The sequence below is a fragment of the Arvicola amphibius genome, chromosome 4, assembly GCF_903992535.2.
Source record: "Arvicola amphibius chromosome 4, mArvAmp1.2, whole genome shotgun sequence".
Lineage (NCBI taxonomy): Eukaryota > Metazoa > Chordata > Mammalia > Rodentia > Cricetidae > Arvicola > Arvicola amphibius.
Genome location: NC_052050.1, coordinates 127,208,520 through 127,232,302, shown reverse-complemented (window position 1 = coordinate 127,232,302; position 23,783 = coordinate 127,208,520). Strand labels below are relative to the sequence as shown.

The 23,783-nt window shown below is 45.2% G+C and overlaps 1 protein-coding gene across 2 annotated transcripts; it reads left to right on the top strand.

The window, feature by feature from the left end:
• The first annotated feature begins 67 nt into the window (after positions 1-67).
• On the top strand, positions 68-12,278 carry Rwdd4 (RWD domain containing 4). Of its 2 annotated transcripts, none has more exons than XM_038326324.1 (8): positions 68-369; positions 2,511-2,591; positions 6,468-6,573; positions 6,654-6,804; positions 7,973-8,090; positions 10,381-10,430; positions 10,565-10,567; positions 11,171-12,278. In XM_038326324.1, the coding sequence occupies exons 3-8, from the start codon at positions 6,548-6,550 to the stop codon at positions 11,201-11,203; spliced, it is 381 nt and encodes a 126-aa protein (XP_038182252.1). In that variant the 5' UTR covers positions 68-369; positions 2,511-2,591; positions 6,468-6,547; the 3' UTR covers positions 11,204-12,278. The 2 variants fall into 2 exon arrangements, with proteins under 2 accessions (XP_038182252.1, XP_038182251.1); XM_038326323.1 differs by having other exon boundaries at positions 6,464-6,573.
• The last annotated feature ends 11,505 nt before the right edge of the window (positions 12,279-23,783 follow it).

The following is a 23,783-nucleotide window of genomic DNA, read 5'->3' as shown; positions in this document are numbered from 1 at the left end:
CGTGGGGGCGGGGAAAGGAGGAGCCAATAGGAGAAGCGATCGTGAAGGGGGCGGGGCCTCTCCGTGACCGCCCCTCAGCGGCTGGTCAGAGGTCCGGGTGTCCCCCACCCCCCAACCCCAACTTAACACGGTCCCAGTTCCCGGTCCCACCTAACGCGATCCTGGGTTCCCGGCCCGCAGCCGACTGCCAGCGGCTTGGTGCCGCCGAGGGTCGGGAGCGCGCGAGCTCGTACCCACGGCTGCAAGGAGGGTTTCCCCAGACCGAAGCGCGGAAACGGGGTGCTCCGGCCTCCCGCCCGCTCTCCGCCTGATCTTCGCGGTCGCAGACGCTGTGCGCCCTGCGCGATGGGTGCCAACGAGGACCAGGAGGTGAGAACCCAGGACTGGACAACCCCGTCCCGGCGCAGGTCCCAACGTGGGGCACCCGGGACTCCTCGCAGGTCCTTTGCGTTGAGAGCCCTCACAGCCTGGCCAGTCGGGTGTCCCACGTTGGCGGATCCACTGCCAGACGGCACCGGTCAGCAGTGAGGCCAGCAAGCATGGATGGGTCACGTGCGACCCAGCCTCCCGCTCCCCTCGTTTGTCATTTTTTGCAACCCCGGGGATATCCCCAGATTTCCTTGCTAAAATGAGTGTCCTTGGTCCACGACCCTGGTGCACTTGGTTGTCCTTAAATCCCGCGTGTGGCTTAAGCGCTTATGTGTTGAGTTATCATGTCTTAAAATCCTTTAAATCTTAAAATTTTAGCTGGGCGGTGTTGGCGCTCGCCTTTAATCCCAGCTCTCGAGAGGCGGAGGCTGTCGTGTCTCTGTGAGTTCAAGGCCAGCCTGGTGTACAAGAGCTAGTTCCGGGACAGGCTCCAAAGCTACAGAGAAATCCAGTCTCGAAAAACCTGTGGTCTCATAGGGAGGGGGTTGAGAAAGTAATTTCTGGGGAGGGAAATGAATGGCCCTTATGTCTCGCTTTCTGTCCAGAATGTTTTTTAGTGAAATCGCTTGTCAATCTGTTATTAAGTGAATATAAAATCTGTTTTGGGCAGTTTTTGCTCAGAATTTTGTATAGTTTGTGTTTTGAATTTTTTTATTGTAAAATGTCATTTTGGTATAGAGTTGGAAGGGAATGCATGTTGTAAATCACGTGTGGTTGACCTTTCTAACTCTATAATGTGTTCAGGTGAGGAAGCGTGTCTGGTGTCTGCCGTTGTAGAGTGCCCCAGGGTGAACGAGCTGGATTAAAGATTGGAAGACTAACATAGTAATTCACTGTTTTGAGTGTGTTGTTTAAAAGTTAGCATACTGACGGTGTGGGTGTTAACAAAAGCTCTAGGTTACAGGTTCTCTGTAAAGAACCCCCAAATCCAACAAGCTAATTGGTGTCTGAATAACCCGCTAAACACTCCTACCAGTTCAGGGACTTTGAAGCATTTATGAGTTGAGGGGCAAGGATAGAGAGAAAGGGAAGAGGATGACTAGTAAGTGGATACAAACTTAAAAAGAGGCGAGCAAGGTCTGATGTCTTGCCACACAGTAGCCCGGCTAGTTTAAAAGTAGCCTCCGCATTCTGCCAGGTGGTGGCACACACCTTTAATCCAGCACTGGGGACGCAGAAGCAGGCGGATCTCTGAGAGTTCTGCCTGGTCTTCAGAGTGAGTTCCAGGATTCTAAACCCTCACAAGCGCTTTGCCATTTCTTTATAGTCTGTTCTAAAATGGGTACATGGAGGACAAATCAACATCACCATCTTTTGTCTGGAAAATTAATGACATTAGCCAGCCAGTGGTGATGCACACCTTTAATCCCAGCACTCAGGAGGCGGAGGTAAGCAGATCACTGAGTTCAAGGACAGCCTGGTCTTCAGATTGAGTTCTAGGGCAGACATGAGCAGAAGTGTACCTGATTTTGGTTGTTGTCGTTTTTTGTGATAGGGTTTCCCTGTGTCGCCCTGGCTGTCCAGGAACTCAATCTGAAAACCAGGCTGGCCTTGAACTCGGAGATCTGCCTGTCTCTGCCTCTGCCTCTGCCTCCTGAGTGCCGGGATTCATGGCTTGTTCCACCACCACACAGCAACCGATGTCCTTTTTAAAATGGGAAATTGTGCCTCCTATTTCTCATTTCCACGTTGAGTGCATTTTCTATACCTCAGGAGAGGGACACAAAATATTCTCGAATCGCTTTAATCGACATCTTTCCTCTGCAATACGGAGAAGGAAGTATGGTAGTCAGCTCTTCACAGGTGGATGTGAGAATTAAGTGAGCTGATACAATGTAAAAACCCTTAGCAGTGCCCAATAGATAGTCTTAAATTATGTGCTGTTAGTCCAATTGTCCTGTGTTGTTACCTGCTGCTAGTATAATTGTGCCGTGTTGGTATATACACATATGTCATAAGCATCTAGGGCCAATAAGTTAAGCTATAAGTTTTACAAAGTTGAGTAGCTTTGAATGGCAAGCTAAAGACTTTCTCTTTCTAAGCCATATATGCCACTAAACAATATCCTTTTTTTTTTTCAGATGGAACTAGAAGCTTTACGTTCCATTTACGAAGGAGATGAAAGCTTCCGGGAATTAAGTCCGGTTTCATTTCAATACAGGGTAAGACACAGCATGTAGAGTGCATGTATTTCTGTGCTAGGGAAGGGGATGTGGGGGCTGCAGAATCCGGCTCCATCTTCTAACTTGGTGAGTTAACTTTATTATATTCCTGTGTTTTCTCAAATTTCTATTTTTCTAGAAATGTTTTGTGTATGTTTCTGGGGGCCCAGAAGATGGTATCCAATCTCCTGGAGCTGGATTTACAGAGGGTTGTAAGCCACCAATGGTGAAAACCAAACTGAATTCCCCTGGACAAACAGCCAGTGCTCTTAACAACTGAGCTGTCTCTCCAGTCCTCCTGACACAGTTAAATGAAAACTTATCACTATGACATTGTTATTGGTAACATTTGAAAACTTAATCCAGAACCTTTTTAAACATAGATATTATTTTATTATGTGTCTGGGTGTTTGATGGCAAGTATGTCTGTGTACCACATACACGTCAGGTACTCACAGAGCCCAGAAGAGGGCACTGGATCCCCCCTGAACGCGATTCATATACAGTTGTGAGTTGACATGTGGGTGCTGCAGAATGAACCCAGGTCTTCTGGAAGGGCAACCACTGAGCCATCTCTCCAACCTAATTTAGAACCTTAGAATTTTTTAATTGATTATACCACATTAGAGGTAAAAGAAATCTTAAGTACTACATGGTGCCTCTATCTTAAAGATGGCTTCCCTGGGTTCTAGCTTCCTAGACTCTGTCACAGCTGATGTTGACCTATAACGCTCAAATTTGCTTGTACTGTAGACTATAACAAGAAATGGGGTTTTGTTCGTTTTCTTAGGGCAGAGTGTCACCACGTAGCCCACGTCTAGCCTTGAATTCTTGCTTCTTTTATCTCAGACTCCCAAGTGTGACTAGGGAACAAATACTCTAAGCAGTGCTTCTCAGCCTTCCTGCTATGCCGTGAACCTTGAATATAGTTCCTCATGTCGTGGTGACTCCCAGCCAGAAAATATTTTCACTACCACTTCACCACTGCCATTTGCTACGGTTATTGAATCGTAATCTGTGTTTTCTGATGGTCTTAGGTGACCCCTGTGCAAAGGTCATTTGACCCAAAATGGGGTAGAGAGCCACAGGTTGAGAATCACCGCTCTATGGCAGTCTCCGGTTCTTCAGGCCCACGATCTTTATACTGCCTCCATCTGGGTGACAACTATAGTTGTTACTTTACTGGTTGCCATGACAAAATTCCTGACGGAGCAACTTGAGGGCCAGGCCAGAGAGATAGGAACACTTACCTCACAGGCTCCACAGCCTGAGCTAGAACCAATTCTGCGAAGTTGTCCTCTGTTACTATGGAACACGTGTGCCCCACACAAATCCCATGTACACAGTAAGAACAAATAAATACATCTTTTTAAAACTTTAAAAACTTAAGGAAAGAAGAGTTTCCCTTGGCTCAGAGTTTGGATGTGCAGCCCACTAGTGGAAGTCATGACAGAAGGGTCCTGTTTGAGGTTGCTGCTTATACAGGGCCCAAAGTCGGGAGACAAAGGAAACAAAGGAAACATTGCTTCTGCCCACTTCTCTCTCTCCTGACTCCAGCCCATAGAATGGTATCCACATCAGGGTGAGCCTTCCCACCTCAGTTAGCCCAATCCAGAAAATCCTTCACAGACACGCCCAGAGGATGTTTCTGTGGTGACTCCAAATCCCATCACATTGGCAATATCAACCATCACAGCCACTAGGTAACTCTTTAGGGCCAAAGTTCATGATGGAATTAAGACCTGGTCCCTCTGGTTAAATCCCGCTAGCTGCCTTCTGAGATTTCCCAGCCACTGCCGCCTTTTCTTTACCAGGGACACCGAGAATTCCCATGTGGTTTCCTAATTGTCTCCAGTAACAGCGTCAGCTATTTATGGAGCACAATATGCAGACTGGTCCAGGATATGTGTGTGCGCTCTGCAATAGAATGAAACGCAGAACTGGATAGCGCATGTCCACAGTCAAAGGAGGAGAGTCAGGGGTCCTCCCACCCGACCTTCTGTTCCCCAATAGGACAGTTTAGTAGGCTCCTAAATGACTCCCCCCCCTCCCCCCCGCTTCCACTTCTGTCTTTCAGCTTCTCTCTTACACAGAACCACAGGTTGGCAAACTGCTCTTTAACGCTCTGAAGCATTTGAGTAGCCCTGCAATAGCCTGTTTAAAGAGGCTTCTTCCTGGGCTTCTCTTACGCGTAGAGTGATGGCTCTGTTCTTAGATCCATAACCCAAGTCCACTTTTTAAAAGATTTGTTTTTATTTTGTGTATATGAGTGTTTTGCTTGGATGTAGCGTGTGTGTGTATGTGTGTGTGTGTGTGTGTGTGTGTGTTCAGGGAGAGGCACGTGTATGCCACAACGCAAGTGAGTTGGTTTTTCCTCTTCCACTATGTGGATTCCAGGGATCAAACTCAGGTCAGGGCTTGATAGCAGGTGCCTTTCTTTACCCCTCTGAGCTGTCTTGCAGGCCCCTTGAGTGAGAAGCTCGATTCAGGCCAGCATTATTAACAGACGTTAAAATCTCCAGGCAAAGGTTGCTAAGAAACAGGGTAGTGACGTAGCTGTGTGTTATTACTGCACAGATTTTCTTTATTACCGTCTCCGCGGAAGAAATTAGCCCCGGTGGCGAATCCTGATAGGATGCCCATGAGCTACCACACCGCCTCTCTGCACAAAATGCCCCATCTGAACCTGAACAGAGGAAGTAGTTGTCTATATTTGGGGATGTTAGTCAGAAAAACCAGCCTAAGCTCTTAATGTCATAACAGACTTTCAAAAGCCAGGGAGAAGGTTCTATTAAGGTAGACTAGGGAGGTATGACAATCAACCTTGAGTTGAATTTCAGCTTTCTGGACTGGAAGTGCATTTGTTAAAGGATACTTTGGGTATAGTTGGGGAATTTGTAATATAAATTATATATTAGATGAGTTTTTTATATCAGTGTTGAATTGTTGGGCGTGAGATGATTGTGTGGGGGCTATAAAAAAGATCCTAAGGGTTTTTTTCACTCTTAATAACTAAAGATGTTTCATTACTTCTAAATGCTTCAACAAAAACCAAAGTGGGGAAAACCATGTTAAAGGAGTAGGTGCTGCTCTCTGTGCTAGAGGAGAAGACAGGGAAATGACCAGATGTTTAATAAATGCATACCAGTAGTATTTATCATGCCAGTTTAGCTTTTCCTTAAGAGTAAAACTTTTAAATAAAAACTTGACCAGGTATTTTTATCAGGAATTTCTTACCAGGAATTGCTCTGTAGCCTAAGGCATCCTCGCCCGAGTCCATTGCTTTGCTTGTCTCAGCCTTACACACTGTTTTCTGGTCTCTGGTCTCTTGAACAGGCTTGTATCGGTGCCTGCTGCTGTTTAGCCGCTGGAAAGCTGAAAGAATCTGTTACAAGTTTGTAGGTCATTACTTTTGTCCTTGGGCGGCTTAGGTTTTGTTTTGTTTCTGATACATGGTTTTTTCTGTGTATCTCTTCTGGAGACCGGGCTGGCCTCAAGCTCAAGAGAGTCACCTGCCTCTGGCTCCCAGTGCTACCACCCCCAGCTCTGTGGTCATCCCGCTCCTTGTTGTTGTTGTTGTCTTAGCTGCAGCCTCAGAAACAAAACGTGCAAAGTGTATCCTTGGCCTTGAGAAGCTGGCTGCTGACTGAGAAATGGGCCCTCAGCAGCCATTGAGCTTCCTGAAGCCCCAGGGGACTAAAGTTGAAACTCTATCTAGTCCTGTCACCTTGGCCAGTCCTCCCCAGAACCTCTGAACTTCTCACCGTATGTGCCTCTGATTCTGAATGTGAATGTTGGAAAGAATCATTTTGCAGGTCGTAACTTAGGTCTTTTGGTCACTTTCCACAAGCCTAAGATTCCCTTTTCTTCAGATAGGTGAAGATGGTGATCCCAAAGCCTTCCTAATAGAGATTTCCTGGACAGAGACCTATCCCCAAACGCCTCCGGTTATATCTATGAACGCGTTTTTTAACAACACCATGTGAGTAGTTTAGTTTTCATTGCTTGGACCTTGCCATCTGTTTGACTCACTCCTGACAGCCTGTTGTCTCTGCCTTGTAGCTCCTCGGCTGTGAAGCAGAGCATCTTAGCCAAGCTGCAGGAAGCAGTAGAAGTGAACCTCGGCACTGCCATGACTTACACATTGTTCGAGTACGCTAAAGACAATAAAGAGCAGTTCATGGAGAACCACCATCCCGGGAACTCTACACCAGTGAGTGTGTGGTTGGTTCTGCCAGCTGGTTTTGGTCTGGGCGTGTTAATTAACTTTTGCTGTGTTTTTTTTTAAACTAAAGACTTTGTGTTAGATTTAAACAGAGAATGACATTTGATTTAAGTAAGAACAATGAATCTTAGATTTCTTCTATTTTGTGGAGAAAATGGAATTATGTTCTGTCCATTTTACCCTTCAGCAAAGATTAAAATACTTCTATCCATTAAAATTGAAGCCAGGTGTGGTGATGTGTCCCGAGAAGGCAGAGGCCGGGTCTGTGATTTCAAGGCCAACCTGGGCTGTAAGTAAGATACGGTCTTAAAAGAGAAAGGAAGAAAAAAGGAAGAAAGAAAAAAGTCATATCTTAGTTCCATTTGAGGCCAACATGTGTTCAAATACTCCCTGCCCATCTTTTTTTTTGGGGGGGGGGGGCGTTTCGAGACAGGGTTTCTCTGCAGCTTTAGAGCCTGTCCTAGAACTAGCTCTTGTAGACCAGGCTGGTCTCGAACTCACAGAGATCCGCCTGCCTCTGCCTCCCGAGTGCTGGGATTAAAGGCGTGTGCCGCCACCGCCCGGCTCCTGCCCATCTTTTTTAACCCTGTGGCTTTGGCCAACTTTCTTAACCTCTGTGCTCAGATTCTCATTTCTCTAATGGAGTTGTAATAGTGTCTACTTTATACAATTGTGGTAGGGCCCAACTAAATGGTATAATGCAGTCACAGCAACACTCGTCATATTTAGATTTAGATTTTAGCTATCATAGGTGTTAACTATGCAAGCCCAAATATTTTAAAGATTTTCTTCAGGAAACCAACAAGAGCTGAGTGGAACGTATGATTTTTCTAAAGATGTACCAATAATGACAGGAAGTTCAGTAATTTGTCTAATTTTGTTGGAACCTCCGATCTTCAACATAACATAGGTGATCAGCTTTCTTCTCGGGGTCCCAGTTCAACTGCCACCCCACTGTTGCGTCCTTGAAAATGATCCTCTGCCTGAACAAGGCCAGTGATGTATAAGGACACCTGACTGAATAAGTGAATAACAGCAGTAACACTATCGGTTTTGTAAATTTAGAAACCCACTGCTCCCTTCGAGAAGAAGCTATGTTGAGTCTGATCCAGTAGGATTTAAGGCGCGAGTCTAAGATCAGTTTCTGTTCTTGCAGACACCCATAGCCAATATCATCTCGGTTGAAGCTCCCAGCACAGCCCCATCAAGTAAGAAAAAAGAAAAGAAAGAACAACTTTCCAAAGCTCAGAAACGCAAGCTGGCAGATAAGACAGGTGTGCATTGTTCTTTGTCTTTCTTAACACAGAACATGGGTGGACTTCACTGTGGTGGGGGTGCTTGTTATGTTTAGGGTTACAGAATTGATTCCTTAGTCTATCCTTGGAACATTTGAATCAGAGACCTGTTAGTCACAGTAAAAAATACCATTATTTATTGCTGCTTCATCATGACATCATCATTTGGAAAAAGACAATGAGTCACAAAGAAGTTATAAACATTCCCACTGAGGAACATTAGAAAAATGATCAAAACACTTGGCCCGCTTGAACACAGTAACTTCGTGTGGGATTTTATTTACCTGTGTGACAGGTGTGGACGTTTAAAGTTTTCACTTGCAGTCTGGTGCATCATTCCCATCTGAGCACAGGAAGTTAATTTTTTTGCCTGTAGTTAACTTCATTCTCCAATGAGATTTCAGAAAAGAATTCCCATGTGTCTGATAGCAGACTCCTCAGAAAAGGAATATCAACTCCAGCTCGATCAACAGTAACATTTGCTCCTTTTTCTTCAACTTGGAAATTTGCAAATTGACATCAGTTTGAATTTTCCCAGTCAAGGAAAAGGAAAACGTTGTTGGTGTACACACACTTTTACATAAAGATGTGCGTGGGCTCATGTGCACCGTGTCTGTGAAGTGCTCGTGGAGGCCCCAAACAGGTGCTGGAGCCCCTCGACCTGGAATTGCAGGCAGCTGCTGATGTGGATGCTGGGAATCTGTCTCTCATCCCGGAAGGGTAGCAAGTGCTCTGGCCCCTGCCTTTTCTTTTGTGAAGGGTCTATTTTTATTTAATGTCTGTCGATGGTAGAATAAAAAGAAACCAACACTGTGTTGTTCTTCATAAACAACAATTTGAAACTGCATTCCCACTGAGGTCTAAAAGTCTCCACATCCTTCACCTCATGTCAGGCAGCAGTAAAGCGTAAATAACTGAAGTAAAAAATATTAGCTATTGCGGTCTGTTTTCTAGAATTTTAGTTATTGTCTTTCTGGAATATATTAGCATAACTTTAATGGGATAGCCTGAGCATCTGCACTGATGGTCCAACCGTGTACCCTCAAAATCTGTGACATAAGATTCTTGCTGATCTGCAAGAGAACAGAACCGTGAGCATCAGGGACTGGGCTCCCATAATTGCCTCTTTCTGTGAGAACCATTGGTTTCCAGCTGCTCTGCTGGACAGTCAGTACAGGTGAATACCCTTTATCCACGTGCTTGGGACCAGAAGTTTCTGATTTGGGAGCAGTTTTTCAGATCTGTATAGAACTTGTTTCAAATATCAATTTTTTAAGGCTTCATATAATGAGCTTAGCCGCCTACGTGAAGAATAAGAAAGCTAAACCATTTGAAATAGAAGAATTTTTTGTTATATTTTAAATGTTATTTATTTTGTGCACATATGTGTCTGTGTGGGCACATGCGTACCATGGCATGTGTGAAGATCGGAGGACAATTTTAAGGGATCAGTTCTCTCCCACCATGGTGGGGCCCATGGATGAACTCGGGTCAGGTTTGGCAGCATGTACCTTCACCTGCTGAGCCATCATTTTCGTCCTAATATCGAAGAATTTTTAAGTAAATCATTTACTTGTTAACTTGTTCTTTAAATTTGAATATTAAAAGGATGAAAGCATTTTGTAAACTATGCATTTTTATATGAGTCCATATGAGCTTTGGCCTAAACATTCTCAATACAGCAGTGGTTCTCAACCTTCCTAATGCTGTTACCTTTTAATTCAGTTTCTCATGTGGTGACTCCCAACAATAAATTATTTTGTTGCTACTTCATAACTGTAATTTTGCTACTGTTAGGAATCATAATGTAAATATCTAAAATGCAGGCTACCTGATATGTGACCCCTGCATAGGTATGATCCACAGGTTGAGAACGCAGCAATAGAGTGAAGCTCCCTTGGAAAAACATTTTACCAGCGCGTGGCCAAGCTATCCATAAGTTAACTTTCATTCCCCTTGAGTCCTGAAGCCAAACATTTGTCAGTGTCATCGTGCTTATCTGGAGCCACGTGCCCTGGTGCAATTCGTGAAACAGAGCTAGCCCCGCGTCCTACCCACGTAAGCACTGGCCTTGTAGGAGGGAGAACTCTGCAGCTGCATGGGAGCTGCGTGGCGGTCGCACCCCTCACTTTTCCTTGGTAACAGGTTCGTCTTGCACACTTTCATCTACTTCTTGTGCAGTAGTATAAAGAGCACTGTTTGCTAGGATGTCGGTTCATTTACCACCAGCGGTCAGTCTTAACTAAGGTTACTGATTTCTGTCCTCTAGATCACAAAGGGGAGCTCCCTCGAGGCTGGAACTGGGTTGATGTCGTGAAGGTACAGCTTACTTACTTTCAAGTCTTCAAAGTTGTTACATTTATTGCCATCAAATAATGAGATGTCTATTTTCCGTTTTCCTTCCTGCCTCCTTTGGGAATCTCGTGGATATCTGTTTACATTTTTGGACTCAGCATGTAAGTATTCTTGAAGCCTTTGTGGTCTCTGCTTCCTCGGGGTTAAATGTTCTTGGGCTTAGTGGGTTAAAGCTAAGTAGAAAGCGTAGCTCCCATCCCTCTGCTGCAGTGTCCCCCAAGGTGAGCCCCACTATAGAATGATGTGTGCAAATCCAGACATCTCCTGTCGAGCTAGAATAAAGAGATCTGCAGAATGGAGAGCTGGCACCAGGCCACGTCTTCTTTCAGAAAACGTAGTTCTCATGGAGGGATGGAGAAATGGTTCTGTCGTAGATTGCCTGTTGTGCATGCATGAGGTCCTGAGTTCAGGTCTCCAGCATCCTCATGAAAAGCTGGGTTCAGTGGCATGCATGTGGGGAGTCAGGACTCACTGCCCAGCAAACCTAGCTAAACTAACGAACTCTTAAGTTTTTAAACCTCTTGGAAGTAATATGGCCTAGAGGTAAAAAGTCCTTGTCTGAACGGTTACAGTTTAAACTCCCATGACTTGAACTTGATTTCTGATTGTTTATTTATTTACTTTTTGATCCTGATAGAAATAATAACTCAGGCACTGTCATCACTTCCACTTGATACTTATATCTTTTTTTTTCTTTTTAAAAGTTAAGCAAAACTGGCTCTAAAGACGATGAGTAGCACCTACAGAAGAAGCGAGCGCGTCTCTGCAAGGCAGCCCGGATCAACATATCTCCTTACTTTTTCTGGCACCGAGTGGCTTTTTACAAGACATAGCTCTTTTGTATGTGTCTTTAAAAATAGAAGTGGAAAGTCCACGAAGAGATCTGGTTGTAGTAAATTATTTTCACAAGCTCACCTTAATAAAAGGTGAAAGTGTAGCCGTTGAGAGTACTCTCTGCAGCCGGGAGCATCGTTGGCTGTGGATGGCCCTGAGCGGTGAGTCAGTGGTGACTTCCACCAAGCCGCTTGCAGGTGGCAGTTCAGTGGTGCCCGGGATAGCATCGCTGGTATCCCATGGCATGACCATAGCAACAGGCGTCTCCCCTTAAGTCGCCATCTCCTTCTGCTTGGATAACCACGAGAAAGCTGCTTCAGAGCAATCTCAGTACTGATGCTGAGAGTTCTGATTCTTTCCATAGTTCCTCATTCATCAGCAGTCAATTGCTTCCCCTTAATAAACTGAGATCTAGTTTTACTTTTCTCTTAGCTTGGGTGAAGGTGTTTGATCATGAGATCTTCCAATTCTATGATGAATAGAAAGAATATAAGAAGAAAACTGAGAGTCTGGGAAAGAGCTCAGTCAGTAAAGGGCTTGCCATGCAAGCACGAGGACCCGAGTTCAGGTCCCCAGCAGCCACGGAGAAAACCGGGCATGCGCCTGAAACCCAGTGCTGGGCGGGCAGGGATGGGAGGATCCCTGGTGCTTGCTGGCCAGCCAGTCTGGCGGAATCCCTGAACTCCCAGTTCAGTGAAAGATGCTATCTCAAATAAATAAGGTAGAAAGCAATAGAAGAAGAAGACACATCGCAGATCTCAGCCTCAACAGGCAACACACATAAATATATATACCATACAATAAACAAAACAAAAGCAACAGGTTTGCCAAATACTTCAGAAAGCATTTGGATAAGTGCTAGCTCTTGTTTCAAATACTTCCCTTTGCTGCATATGCCAGGATGGGTATAAGATGCCTTAATATTTAATTTTTGTATTGTTGGAGACAGTGGTTTTAATAAATTCCTATTATCTGCTATTGTGATGTTTTGTTGGTAACTAAGGTCTTTCTGTGGATTCAGCCTAAAACACATTTCCAACCCTGGGCGTAGTGCTTGGTTGTTGTGGGGGGGTCTGCTTTTCGGTGGGTTTTTAATTTGTTTGTTTTTATTGTGTTTTCAAATATCCAGATGTGTTCCCCAGCCTCTGTGTCTTTTTAATAATAGACACACAAGTCTTTCACATGCTGAACTGTTGTTGGACATGCTTGGTTCTTAAAGTCATTAGGAAAGGAAACCTGTGGTAGTTTTACCTGGAGACTGTGCGTGCGTGCGTGCGTGCGTGCGTGTGTGTGTCTGTGTGTGTGGTGAGGTGACTGTGTGTGCTTCAACGTTGTCAGAATGCCAAGTTGTACCGTGTAGTGCAGCCGACAGTTAACTTTTAAAGAAGTTACCGCAGCATGAGAGCAGCCTAAGAGGTGTCCATGGATTTCCCAGAGTACCCTTGGCTTCAGATAAATTGTGTGAGCTGTAAAGTAAGTGTGCTCACACCGAAAGAGTCTGCTCGCACTTTAAAGAGCTGACTCTGTGCTGCTTCATGGGTTAATAATGACATCGAAGACACCCAGACTATGACATCTTTTATTTTCAAGGTTCTGTTTGTGTAGTTTTTATTGTCATCTTGATTTCTTTCTTTTTTTCTTTTTTTAAGAAACATCTTGTAATGGAAAAAAAAGTATTTCGTTCTGTTTTAAAGCTATTACACTGGTCAAAGTTATTGTGGGTCTTAGATCGCAAAGAATAATGCTAGTTAAATGCCAATGAACTATTTTTACTCTTTTTCTATGAACTGCACAAATCTCTGGGGCAGCTGGTGGCAGCGGTGCCTCCTGTTGCCTGTGTGGACACTTGAACTCTTGCTCCAATGTCGCTGTCACCGGATACGCCCCGGTATATTTTCTCAGAGTCTAGTTCCTTAAGGCTGTACGGATGACATGCCTGAGAAGCAATAAAGTCGGAATCACAGTGATTATTTTCTGTTTGTTTTGTTTCAAATCACTTGAGAAAGAATTGCTAACTTTATAAATCTGCATTATGATCTTACGCTATGAGATGTGTGCTCCTGCTTGGGGCCATGAGAGTGTCATATTCAAAGAGGAAATATCCCGAAAGAGCTCAGAAGAAAAGAAGGAATTCCCAAAGATTCATAGACGGGGATTACAATCTGGAAGTTAAAAACAGCTTGCACTTCCACAACTTCCTGGCCTCAGAAGAAAAGAGGCCAAGACCAGAGTAAGTTACACCCAGACCTGTCTGTGTGTGTTTAGCAGCTGAGATCCCTTCTCCAGCAAGGCCCCGAGGAAGAGCTCCCATCTTGAATTTACATAGTCTGTCCAAAAATACCACCTGCCCTCTGGTGTCCCCACTTGAGGATGAAATGACCCACAGGCTCATGTGTTGGAACACTTGTTCCCCAGCTGGTGGCGCTGCTCTGTAAGGTAGAACTTTGGGGGAGACGGCTTATTTTTTTATTATTTTTCTTTTTTATTACTTTAAAAATAATACCATTCAAAATTTGCACTTCCTCCCCTTCTCCCATTTCCCTCCCGCTCCCCCACTCACCCAAACTCTGCTAATGACTAGATATAAGCCCGAGTCTTGATTTGGCTTCTAAAGACAAGTACACCAGGATTTGGTGTGTGTTTTCCCAGGACTGAGGGATAATCAAAATTTTTTTTTTTTTTTTTTTTTTGGTTTTTCGAGACAGGGTTTCTCTGCAGCTTTCTTAGAGCCTGTCCTGGAACTAGCTCTTGTAGACCAGGCTGGCCTCGAACTCACAGAGATCCGCCTGCCTCTGCCTCCCGAGTGCTGGGATTAAAGGCGTGCGCCACCACCGCCCTGCTGGAACTAGCTCTTGTAGACCAGGCTGGCCTCTGCCTCCCAAGTGCTAGGATTAAAGGCGTGCGCCACCACTGCCTGGCTCTGTTTTTCCTTTTAAACATTTATTTAAGATGACAAGGGAGGTTGCTACAGTACTTGTGGAGGTCTGGACAACTTGTGGCAGTCGGTTCTCTCCTTCCAACTATAGGTCCCAGGGATCGAACTCAGGCCTCAGGGCTTGGTGGCAAGTGGCCTCACCTGCTGAGCGCTCTCATTTATTTAGGGAAATGGGCACCTGGGATCCAGTCTGGGGCAGTCACCGCACAGACCCCAAGGCTGCATCTCCTGCTGAAGTTCTGGAGAGCAGAAGGGCTCAATGTCAGGTGTTTCCTGGTCTGCGGTTGGGGTTGGAGCCTGGGGCTGGTTGGTGAGGCCACACACTCACCCAGCACTTTTTCCTCCATGAAGGAGCTGCTAGCTTTTTTTTTTTTTTTTTTTTTTTTTTTGAATGGAAGCCTTGGACTGGGCAGGAAAATGCCGTCGTGCCCCGTGCCCTCTGCCTTTCATGGGGGTGTTTTCTTCCTTGTGAAAGCCTGTTTGCATTTCTGTGCAGGGCAGGGGCGGGGTGGGGAGACCGGAGGGGTGGCTGAGTCAAGATGTCTAAGTTATTAGGGTAGCAGAAGTATAAATAAGAACCTGAAAGCCACTGACCGTTAAGGCACAACGACTTATTTTTTAAAAACGTAATGAGGAAAATCCTTGTGTGATGAGTTCTTCTGATGTGAGGAGTCGGAGGGAACCTCTGGGCGAAGGCAGATAAATATTTGTTCTCGTCTCTAACTGATGAGGACCAAAAATCAGAAAATGGGTTTCGTTTTCCCACCATTTCCCTGCCTGCTTTTCCTCCTTGAGGTCCAGGTCTCTGGGATTCAGGAAGCGATCCTGCAGGCTTTCCTGCAGCAATGGCTGCATCTGTCACCTCCCCACCAGGGTTTAACCAGTTGAGGCTCTGTCATTGACTTCCAAAGAGCACTCTCTGGGCTCTCCTTTCTCCACCTGTAACTCCAGCTCCGGGGAATCTTATGCACTCTTTGGGCCTGCACAAGTCCGTGAACCAACATCACTGGCAAACAAATATTTTTTTAAGAGGAAAGACTTTCGTTGATGGTAGTGTGAGAGCCATAGTTATATTTTCAGTTTTAATTATTATGCCTAAGAGATCCTTGAAACAAAACAAAACAAACAAACAAAAATGCCTCTGGTCTGCAAGTCCCTTGCCCAAGGACAGAGAGTTCTGGAAATGCTGGAGGCTATTGTTTATGGGAGCTACAAGCCACAGGTTTTCACTTCCCTGACAAGTTTGCGTAACCCATTGGTACCTAACGTGCTTGATCACATGTGGGTGGGAGGTTCACAGGCAGGAAAATATCAGGATGTACGCTTGCCCCTGGTTGGATGTAGGTACATCAGGAATGTACACTTGCCTCTGATTGGATGTAGACTAGAGGTGCATCAGGATGTATGTTTAGCTCTGATTGGATGTAGGCTAGAGGTACATCAGGATGTATGCTTGCCCTTGATTGGACCTGATGGGAAATGCAATGAATTATGGGTTTTCCTTCTTAAGCCTCTGGGCCATTTCCTGGGACCCTGGGTATGGACCGGGCCTGAGCCCATCCACCTGATCCGTATTTAATTGAAGTTTGCTGCAATTGTGTATGTAATTAAGGCTTGCTTTCAAATTGAACTGTGGTAAGCGGTCTTATTCGCCTTCTGTGGGATTAACAGTAGGTGTGAACAGGGGACTGGACGTTCTTCCCCTGTACAGACTGAAGGTGTTTCTCGTGGGCACACCAGTGCTTCATTCTCCTGTGTGTACTGGAAGGCGAAGCTGGAGGACCTGTGACTGTTTCGCAGAGGACACAAGACATTCTGATTGCCCGTGGCCAGATCCCTGTTGCCCGGGGAGATTGATCGCGAGACCCTTCAGCAGATGTGCACGGTGGACCCTGCAGTCTTTGCTGTCTTGGGTTCTCAGTCTCCTACTTCCCTCGGTGTCTACCAAGGCACTGACTTCTAAAGTATGAAATGAAAGCAACTGGAAACTGCCGGAACTGTTTCGTTATTCTTTCCCTGCAGATCGGCAGCCCTCCTCCGTTATGCGTTCCACTTGACAAATGCCTGTCCCTGTCGGCTCAAAGATTAACTTTTAAGTTGACGAATGTTAAGTTATTTTCATTAAAAATCCCCAGGATAGCCGAGAAGTTATGGAGTCTGGGTTGTAGGGACGTCCATCTGCTAAAAGAAAAGTCTAATCCCCGCCATGTGCTGCCAACTGCCTTCTGTTCAGCGGTCCCTGAGTGTCGGGATTCTTCTGCCTCCTCCCCCCATGTGATGAGATTGTAAGCATATACAGCCACCAGCTGGAAATACATGTTCTAAGGACTCATTTATTTTTATTTTCTGTTTATGAGTGTTTTCCCCATGTATATGTTTGTATATCATGTGCATGCCTGAAGTCATGGGAGGCCAGAAGAGGGGGTCAGATCTCCAGGAACTGGAGTTACAGATGGTCGTGAGCCGCCGTGTGGATGCTGGGAATCAAAGCTATATAGACCAGGCTGGTGTGGTGGGATATCTGCACTGACATTCCAGACTTCCAATAAAGTTAAGCCTTGAACCAGAGGGTGGAGTTGGCAATTAACTGACCAGAATTAGCCATAGATATGTTAAAGGACTGAGGGAGTGGGGGGAGGGGCAGGGAGAGATAAGAAGGGGCTTGGAAAGGTTCCACAGGTTTTTTGGTCTGGGAAACATGGAGAGTAGAGTCAGCTGAGATTGATCGTTTCTCTGCTGGTCTTTGGACTTATCGGGTTTTTATCTCATTTTCTGACTCCTGGGTTTGTATTAATACTAGAACAATTAAGAAAAACGTATTATCTGATGCCTCATATTGGGCACCAAACATAGTCAGGCTGTTCTTTGGGTTGCTAGATCACAAATAACGACAGAGACTTACTATTAATTATGAAAGCTTGGCCTTAGCTCAGACTTTTCCCCAACTAGCTCTTATAACTTAAATTAACCTGTTTTTATTATTCTACGTCCTGCCACGTGGCTTGATTACCTCTCCTCTGTACTGTATGTCTGACTTCAATGTCTAGCTGGCATCTCCCCCATGCCTAGATTCATTCCCAGTTCCTCTCTCTGCCCAGAAATCCCGCCTATTCTCTCCTGCATAGCTATTGGCCATTCAGCTCTTTACTAAACCAATCACAGTGACACATCTTCATGCAGTGTAAACAATATTCTACAACAGGCTGGCCTTGAACACACAGAGATCCACCTCTTTTTGCCTCCCAAGTGCTGGCAATAAAGTCATGTACCATTACACCTAGTAAGAAACCAGTTTCTTAAGGCAAACCAGCATCCAGTCTAACTACAAAAACAATCCTAAAACAACTGAATAATGGCTTAGTGAGCAGATTTCAAGCAGCACAAAAGTAAACAAGATTAATTACAATCAATCAATCAATCAATCAATCAATAAATGAGCAAAATAAAAATTGAAAGCCAGGTGTAGTGGTGCCTGTCTGTATTCTTAACAGCCACACCCGAGCCATTATATACAGAGCTGTCATTTGGCCCATCCCATGGGACTTGGAGTTGGGGAGACTGGTTCTATCACACTGAGCTGCTCAACTGTCTTGCTCTGGTTTGTTGTGTCTCCTTCAGCAGCTGTGGCACTATGCACATCCGTTTTATTTGCTTGCCTTGTCATCTCGTCTCTTCTTTCCTCTGTGAGGCTGGAGTTCTTCCCTTGAAAATAAATAGCACCCCAAAGCACAGGTTGTTAGGAAGGAAAAATATGTCAAGGGCCTGCTATAACTATGGAGCAGGGATAAGTAATAAACTGGTTTTTAAGCAGTAGGCTAGGGAAGTGGCTCAGTTGGCAGAGCTCTTGCCCAGCACACATGAAAGCCTGGCATAAACCTAAATGTTGGCGTGCACCTATAATCCCAGCACTGAGGAGGCAGAGCTCAACGCGGAGGCCCAAAAATGTGAGCCTATTTCCACCTTGACCAAAGGTCAGAGAGTTGGAATTTACTTCTATTCCTTCAAGATTATTGCCTGTTACTACCTCACAGGTCCCACCTAGATTTAGAGCAGAGAGTTCTGCCCTCTCAAGATTATTGTCAACAGGTGTGGCTAATATCCACACCTTGTATTCCAGGAATAGAGAAACAGATACATTTCTACCCCAAACAAAAGGCTAAGGATCCAACTAAATTCCTAATCCCTTATGGAGATAACAATGGATTCCACCCAGGGAGTGGTTTGCCTACAGAATGTTTTGGTCTAGGGTATGAGAGTGACTTGCTTTGTTCTAGCAGCAGAATGTTTAACTAAGAACGTAGGCTGCAACTTTCAACTGGTCTGTTCATTTCCTTGTATCATGTTAATGCAGGTTTTTTTTTTTTTATCTTTCTCCTACCTTTTGGGGTTGAGGTGTTTTAAGCAAGTGGAAATTAAACGTGGATGATTCCAGTATTCACTGGAACTCCCTCCCGGCACTGTCCTATGTTTCTGTTTTATTATTTGCACTCGCGTCTTTGTTTTCTTTCCTGTCTTTCTAATCCCCATACCTCTACCCTAGTAAGTGGTATTTTTGTCAAAGCTGGTCTCCAACAGATCAAGGGTTTCTGCTAACCCCGCAAGTTCAAGTCCAGCCTAGGATACATGAAATCCTGTCTCAAATAAACAAAACACCAGGTGTAGGAGGCTTATCTCAGTGTTACGGAGCACGCTCTCCAACCTAAGATTAATCCTCCTTTGAAGAGAGAGAATATAAATAATTTTATCATCTTTGTTCAACTAAAATAACCTAACATATCAATATCAGGGATTGCCTAGTTTATAAAACCTTGCCTCTCATACAATTAGACACCTAAAATGAGAAGAATACATCTTCCCAACCTTTATTTGCTTCCAAACTGGCTCACAAACCCATTTGTTATAGAAGCAATTGGATAGACTTTAAGCAGCCTGTTTTTTATATGAACGAAAGGGATTGAATGTTATATATACTCTAAGACCAGATTATGTTTTATGAGACATTTTCAACTTGTGTCCGAATGGATGGCTCTGCATGTACTAGGTTCTGATAGAAAACCTGGGAGTTCTATGACAAATCAAAAACCATTTTTCTCAGCCACGTGTTGCTAGTTGGCTTGAAGGCATAAGTAGAATCAGGTTCTGTGACCTTGTGTGTAGCCCTAACAGTGCTTAGTGAGGACCAAAGGTGGCAGCCTCAGCAAGAGTGAATCCTGACAAGTCAGACAGGCAGCGTCCTGAGAGCCTTACCCTGCTCCCCGCCCCCAAGCCAAGAAGTGAAGCAGATCGAGAGTCCCAAGAGGGTCCAGGCTGAGATGTAAGCAAACAAACAGACAAAAGAATCCATTGCGCTTTATCATCAGTAAATGGATTCTGCATAATTTTATTTATTTTCAATACAGAGCAAAACCGCGCATCTCACGGAAGCACTCCAGAGGTTCCTTTCCTTCGCTGCAGAATGGGTTGTACAATGCGCCCCACCCGAGCTGCGCCTGAGTCATTCTGACCACGGCATGCTTTACGGCAGCACGCCCACTGGACTGCTGTATTGAGTTGGCGATTAAAGACAAATATAAACTCAGTCACTTCACCCACGGTGTGATTCTTTCATTGAAGCACCAGAGGAGCAGCATTTAGGAGCCGTTGATTATTGCTTCAAATATCATCTTCCTAAATGGCACCCCACGGGTGATTTTTCCAACTCCAGACATGGTGACTTTTTATTACATGCTGAGTTTCCGGGGTCCTGAAAGACTTGTCAGGCGCATCCACTTAGACAGTGGGCCCAGATCTGACTGAAAAATAAACATTTGAACATATGTTCAGATCTAGCTGTCCTGGTTAGTTATTGTCAAGTAGACATAAACTAAAGGCCCCGGGAAGAGGGAACCTCAGTAGAGGAATTGCCACCATCAGATCGGCCTGTGGGTGGACCCATAGGAAGCAGCCTTTTTCCAAGATTCTGCTTCAGTTCCCCGACTCCAGGTTCCTGCCCTGGCTTCCTTCCGTGACCTCTAGACTGAAATAAACCCTTTCCACCCAAGTTGCTTTTGGTAAATGTTTTATCACAACAATGCAAGCAAACTAGTCATCCTTTTTCTTTTGATCCTGGGATAAGGTAGATTTTTCTGGCTGTTTTCTTAACTCATCCCCCAGCTGGGAACCACGGTTTGGTTTGGTTTGAATGGTTAGTGGTTGGCTCACCAGACCGGCTTCATCTAGGATTCACAATGAGATCAGGAACAGGAATTCTCAGGACGGACGCTGGTGAACGGACCGCTGGAGTACAGCCACGCCCTTATTTAAAACAGCCAGCGTTGAGAACTATACTTTCCACCTCGGGTGTCTCCCTCCTGTCACACACACTCTCAGCACCCAGACACTATCAGAAACCCTCCATTTCCTTTCTCCATGCCCCCATCCTCTCTCAGCCCCTCCGGACCACATCCTTCACTCCAAAACCCCTTTGTCTATAAAAGTCCATCAGTACCTCGGATTGAGTGCCACTCTGGGTGCGGAGGAAAATTGCTTGCTTAAACTGATTCTTCCTGGTCCCACCGCAGGTCCCATCCCGTGCCCACATGCACAGCCATTCCTGGTGCACTGTTAGGAGCACAGCACAAAGAGCCTTGTAGCCACAGATCTCCAGAGAAACCAGGAATATTAAACACATAGGATCGTCCTCTCAAAGGAATGGATGTAAAACCTATTCATCCACGCAGAAAGCTGGGAGTTAGAGGTGGTTAACAACCTGGTGATCTGTGTTATCTGTTGGGCCAGGCCATATCAAGCTCCTACAACCAGGAACACAGGTGGCTAGTAATCTAAATGACCCTTACAGCCAGGGGCTCCCTGGAGTTTCCATGCTCACCTCTTCGTGGTTCACTTCCTGCCTGCCGTGACCAGGGCTGCCCTCAGAGGAGGCTATGAGATGCCCACCCCTCTACTTGCGTTCTGTGTCCCCCACTCTCTAACATTCTTGATGACTCTTTCTGTTTCACCAGCAGTTCCTGCCCACTGGATCAGCCCTGGCAACAGTAGCATGCCCTAGGGTTCTCTTTCAGACAACGGAAGGAAGTTAACCCCGTCCTGTTCCCCCACCCCACTCTGGTTTGGCCTCGACTCTCTACTTACCCAGCCAGCAAAGTTCCCTTTCCTTGTTGGCCGTACTGTGTGTCATTGAGTGGAACTCCGTTTGCTCCCCGCTTTACAGTGGGTCCCTTCATACCCATTACCTCTGATTGGCCTTGGCTGATGTGTCCTTTGAGCACAACAGACTGAGGACATCAGGGATATTTGAACACGTCACATGTCACTAGCAAGCACTTTCCTTTGCCAGGTTCCCCCCCCCCTTCTCCCAGAGAGACACACTAGCTTACCTAGTTGTGACCTGACCCGATAGAAAACTATGCTGTATAGAATACTAGGACACTGTCTTCCTAGCTTTTGGATAGCCACCAAAGGGCAAGAGTTATCTTAGCCCCTGCCACCGACACCTCCAAATACCAATGTAGGTAGAAGTTTCTGTTCCACCAGCAACTCCCAAATAAACACACTGAGACTTCATATTACTTATTAATGCTCAGCCGATAACTCAGGCTCATTACTAGCTAACTCTTACACTTAAATTAACCCATAATTCTTATCTATGTTTAGCCTTGTGGCTTGGTACATTTTTTAATGACAACATTCTTATCTTGCTTCTCTACACGTCTACTGATGACTAACTCTGCCCTCCTCCTTCCCATCATCCTTAGTTTGGTCGCCCCCCCTATACTTCCTGCCTAGCCGCTAGCCAATCACTATTTTATTAAACCAATTTAAATAACAAAACTTTACAGTGTACAAGAGGATTATTCCACAGCACACCAAAGTCAGGTCTGGCCCCCATAGAGTAAGTTCCGATTTGTTTTGTATTCCTCCAGTGTATCCCTACGACTTGGCATCAGCAGTCAGAACAGATGGCTTTGATTTTAGCAAGTGTTTCTGCTGTCAGCTTATAGAAGCTCAAATACCATCAGGCTATAGAGCAAGATGGAAAAATGCAGGAAAAACATAGCCAGAGAAGTCCTCAGGAACACCGGAGCAACCACTCTCCTTCCCTGTCCTACCCTCAGCCTGATATGGTCACCATCTCCTATGTCCCTTTGCCTTCTTCAAAATAGGGCTTTGAGAAGCCTTATTCTCCCCAAATTTAAACATGGACATGGTAAATACAGCATCTTGTTCCTTCAAGCCACCCTAAAGACAAGAGAATGTGACATTTCAAGCCAGTGGAAGTGCATTGAGGCCACCCTCCTGTGCTGTGATGTTTTGTTTGTCCCTTGCCAGCCAACAGTCTGCCAGACTCTAAAGAGATGTTTCTTACTAAAGCCTAGAATCTCTAAGATTTGAACTTGCTGCTGTCACTCTGTGACCCAAAGAGAATCACACCAGCAGGAATTCATACCTTAAAGCCTGCAGGGGCCAACCAGGCAGTCACCCAAGGGACATAGGTTAGAATTAGGAAAAGCTCCCAGGACTCAGGAGGCAGAGGCGATTGGATCTCTGGTCTACAGAGTGAATTCCTGGACAGCCACAACTACACAGAGAAAACCTGTCTCAACAAACAGTATTTAAAAAAAAAAAGAAAGAAAGAAAGAATTAACAGCACCATGAAGTGCTAAGGAATGAGACAGCGCTCCACTCAGCTTTGGGGTCAGTGCCAATGGAAAGGGAAGGAAAGCCTGGAGAATAATAGAACTCAAAAGTAGCACCTCCTGTTTGATGGCATCCCAGAGTTACCACGAAGAAGGAAGGGGCTGTCATAGATCTTTTAAATAGAATCCCCCACCAAAATCTGTCTTTTTATGCAGGCTCACCCAAATTTAAATTTAAGTATGTTGGGTCCTTAAAATACTTTTAGAATATGCTGAACAAAATACAGCTTCAGATCTTGAGTTGTGAGGTTGTGGTCTTTGTCTCTGGGGCTGGAAACCCACAGCACACCCAGCCTTCAGCTCTGTGCCCGGGCCTGAGATGACTTCGCATAAAAGAAAAGGTTCTCTCGGGTAGAGAGCAAATAAGATGGTCCCCTCTTGGAGTGATATTTCATTTGTATTTTAAATAAAGAAAACTTGCCTGAAGATCAGAGAGTAGAACAGCCCTGCTGGTCAGATCAGGCAGTGGTGCCTGCCTTTAATCCCAACACTAGAGAGGAATATAAGACAGAAGGAGACAGCTCTCAAGCACAGTCTCATTCTGAGATTCCTGAAGGTGGGATCTCCATTTGAGACAGAGGTAGAGGTAAGAGCCAGTGACAGCTGTTTTGCTTTTCTGACCTTCAGGTTGAACCCCAGTATCTGTCTCTGGGTTTTTATTAATCATGCTACACACTCTCTCTAATTTCTACAATAGTGCCCATGTGTGCCAGATGTTACTCTAACCAAAAGTCACATCCTGTGAAGGTGAAGGTACTGGGGGCTGCCCAAGGCTGTCGGGTACAGAATGGGGAAAGTCACGAGTTGTTGACCTAAGTGCAGATGGCCCCTGTTCGTGATGCTAATTTCTCT

Excerpts from the sequence above, each read along its gene's own strand:
- Rwdd4 (XM_038326323.1), top strand. The coding sequence starts at position 346 with ATGGGTGCCAACGAGGACCAGGAG. Across the intron at positions 6,805-7,972 it reads ATCCCGGGAACTCTACACCA|ACACCCATAGCCAATATCAT; the intron begins GTGAGTGTGTGG and ends CTGTTCTTGCAG. Across the intron at positions 8,091-10,380 it reads CAAGCTGGCAGATAAGACAG|ATCACAAAGGGGAGCTCCCT; the intron begins GTGTGCATTGTT and ends TCTGTCCTCTAG.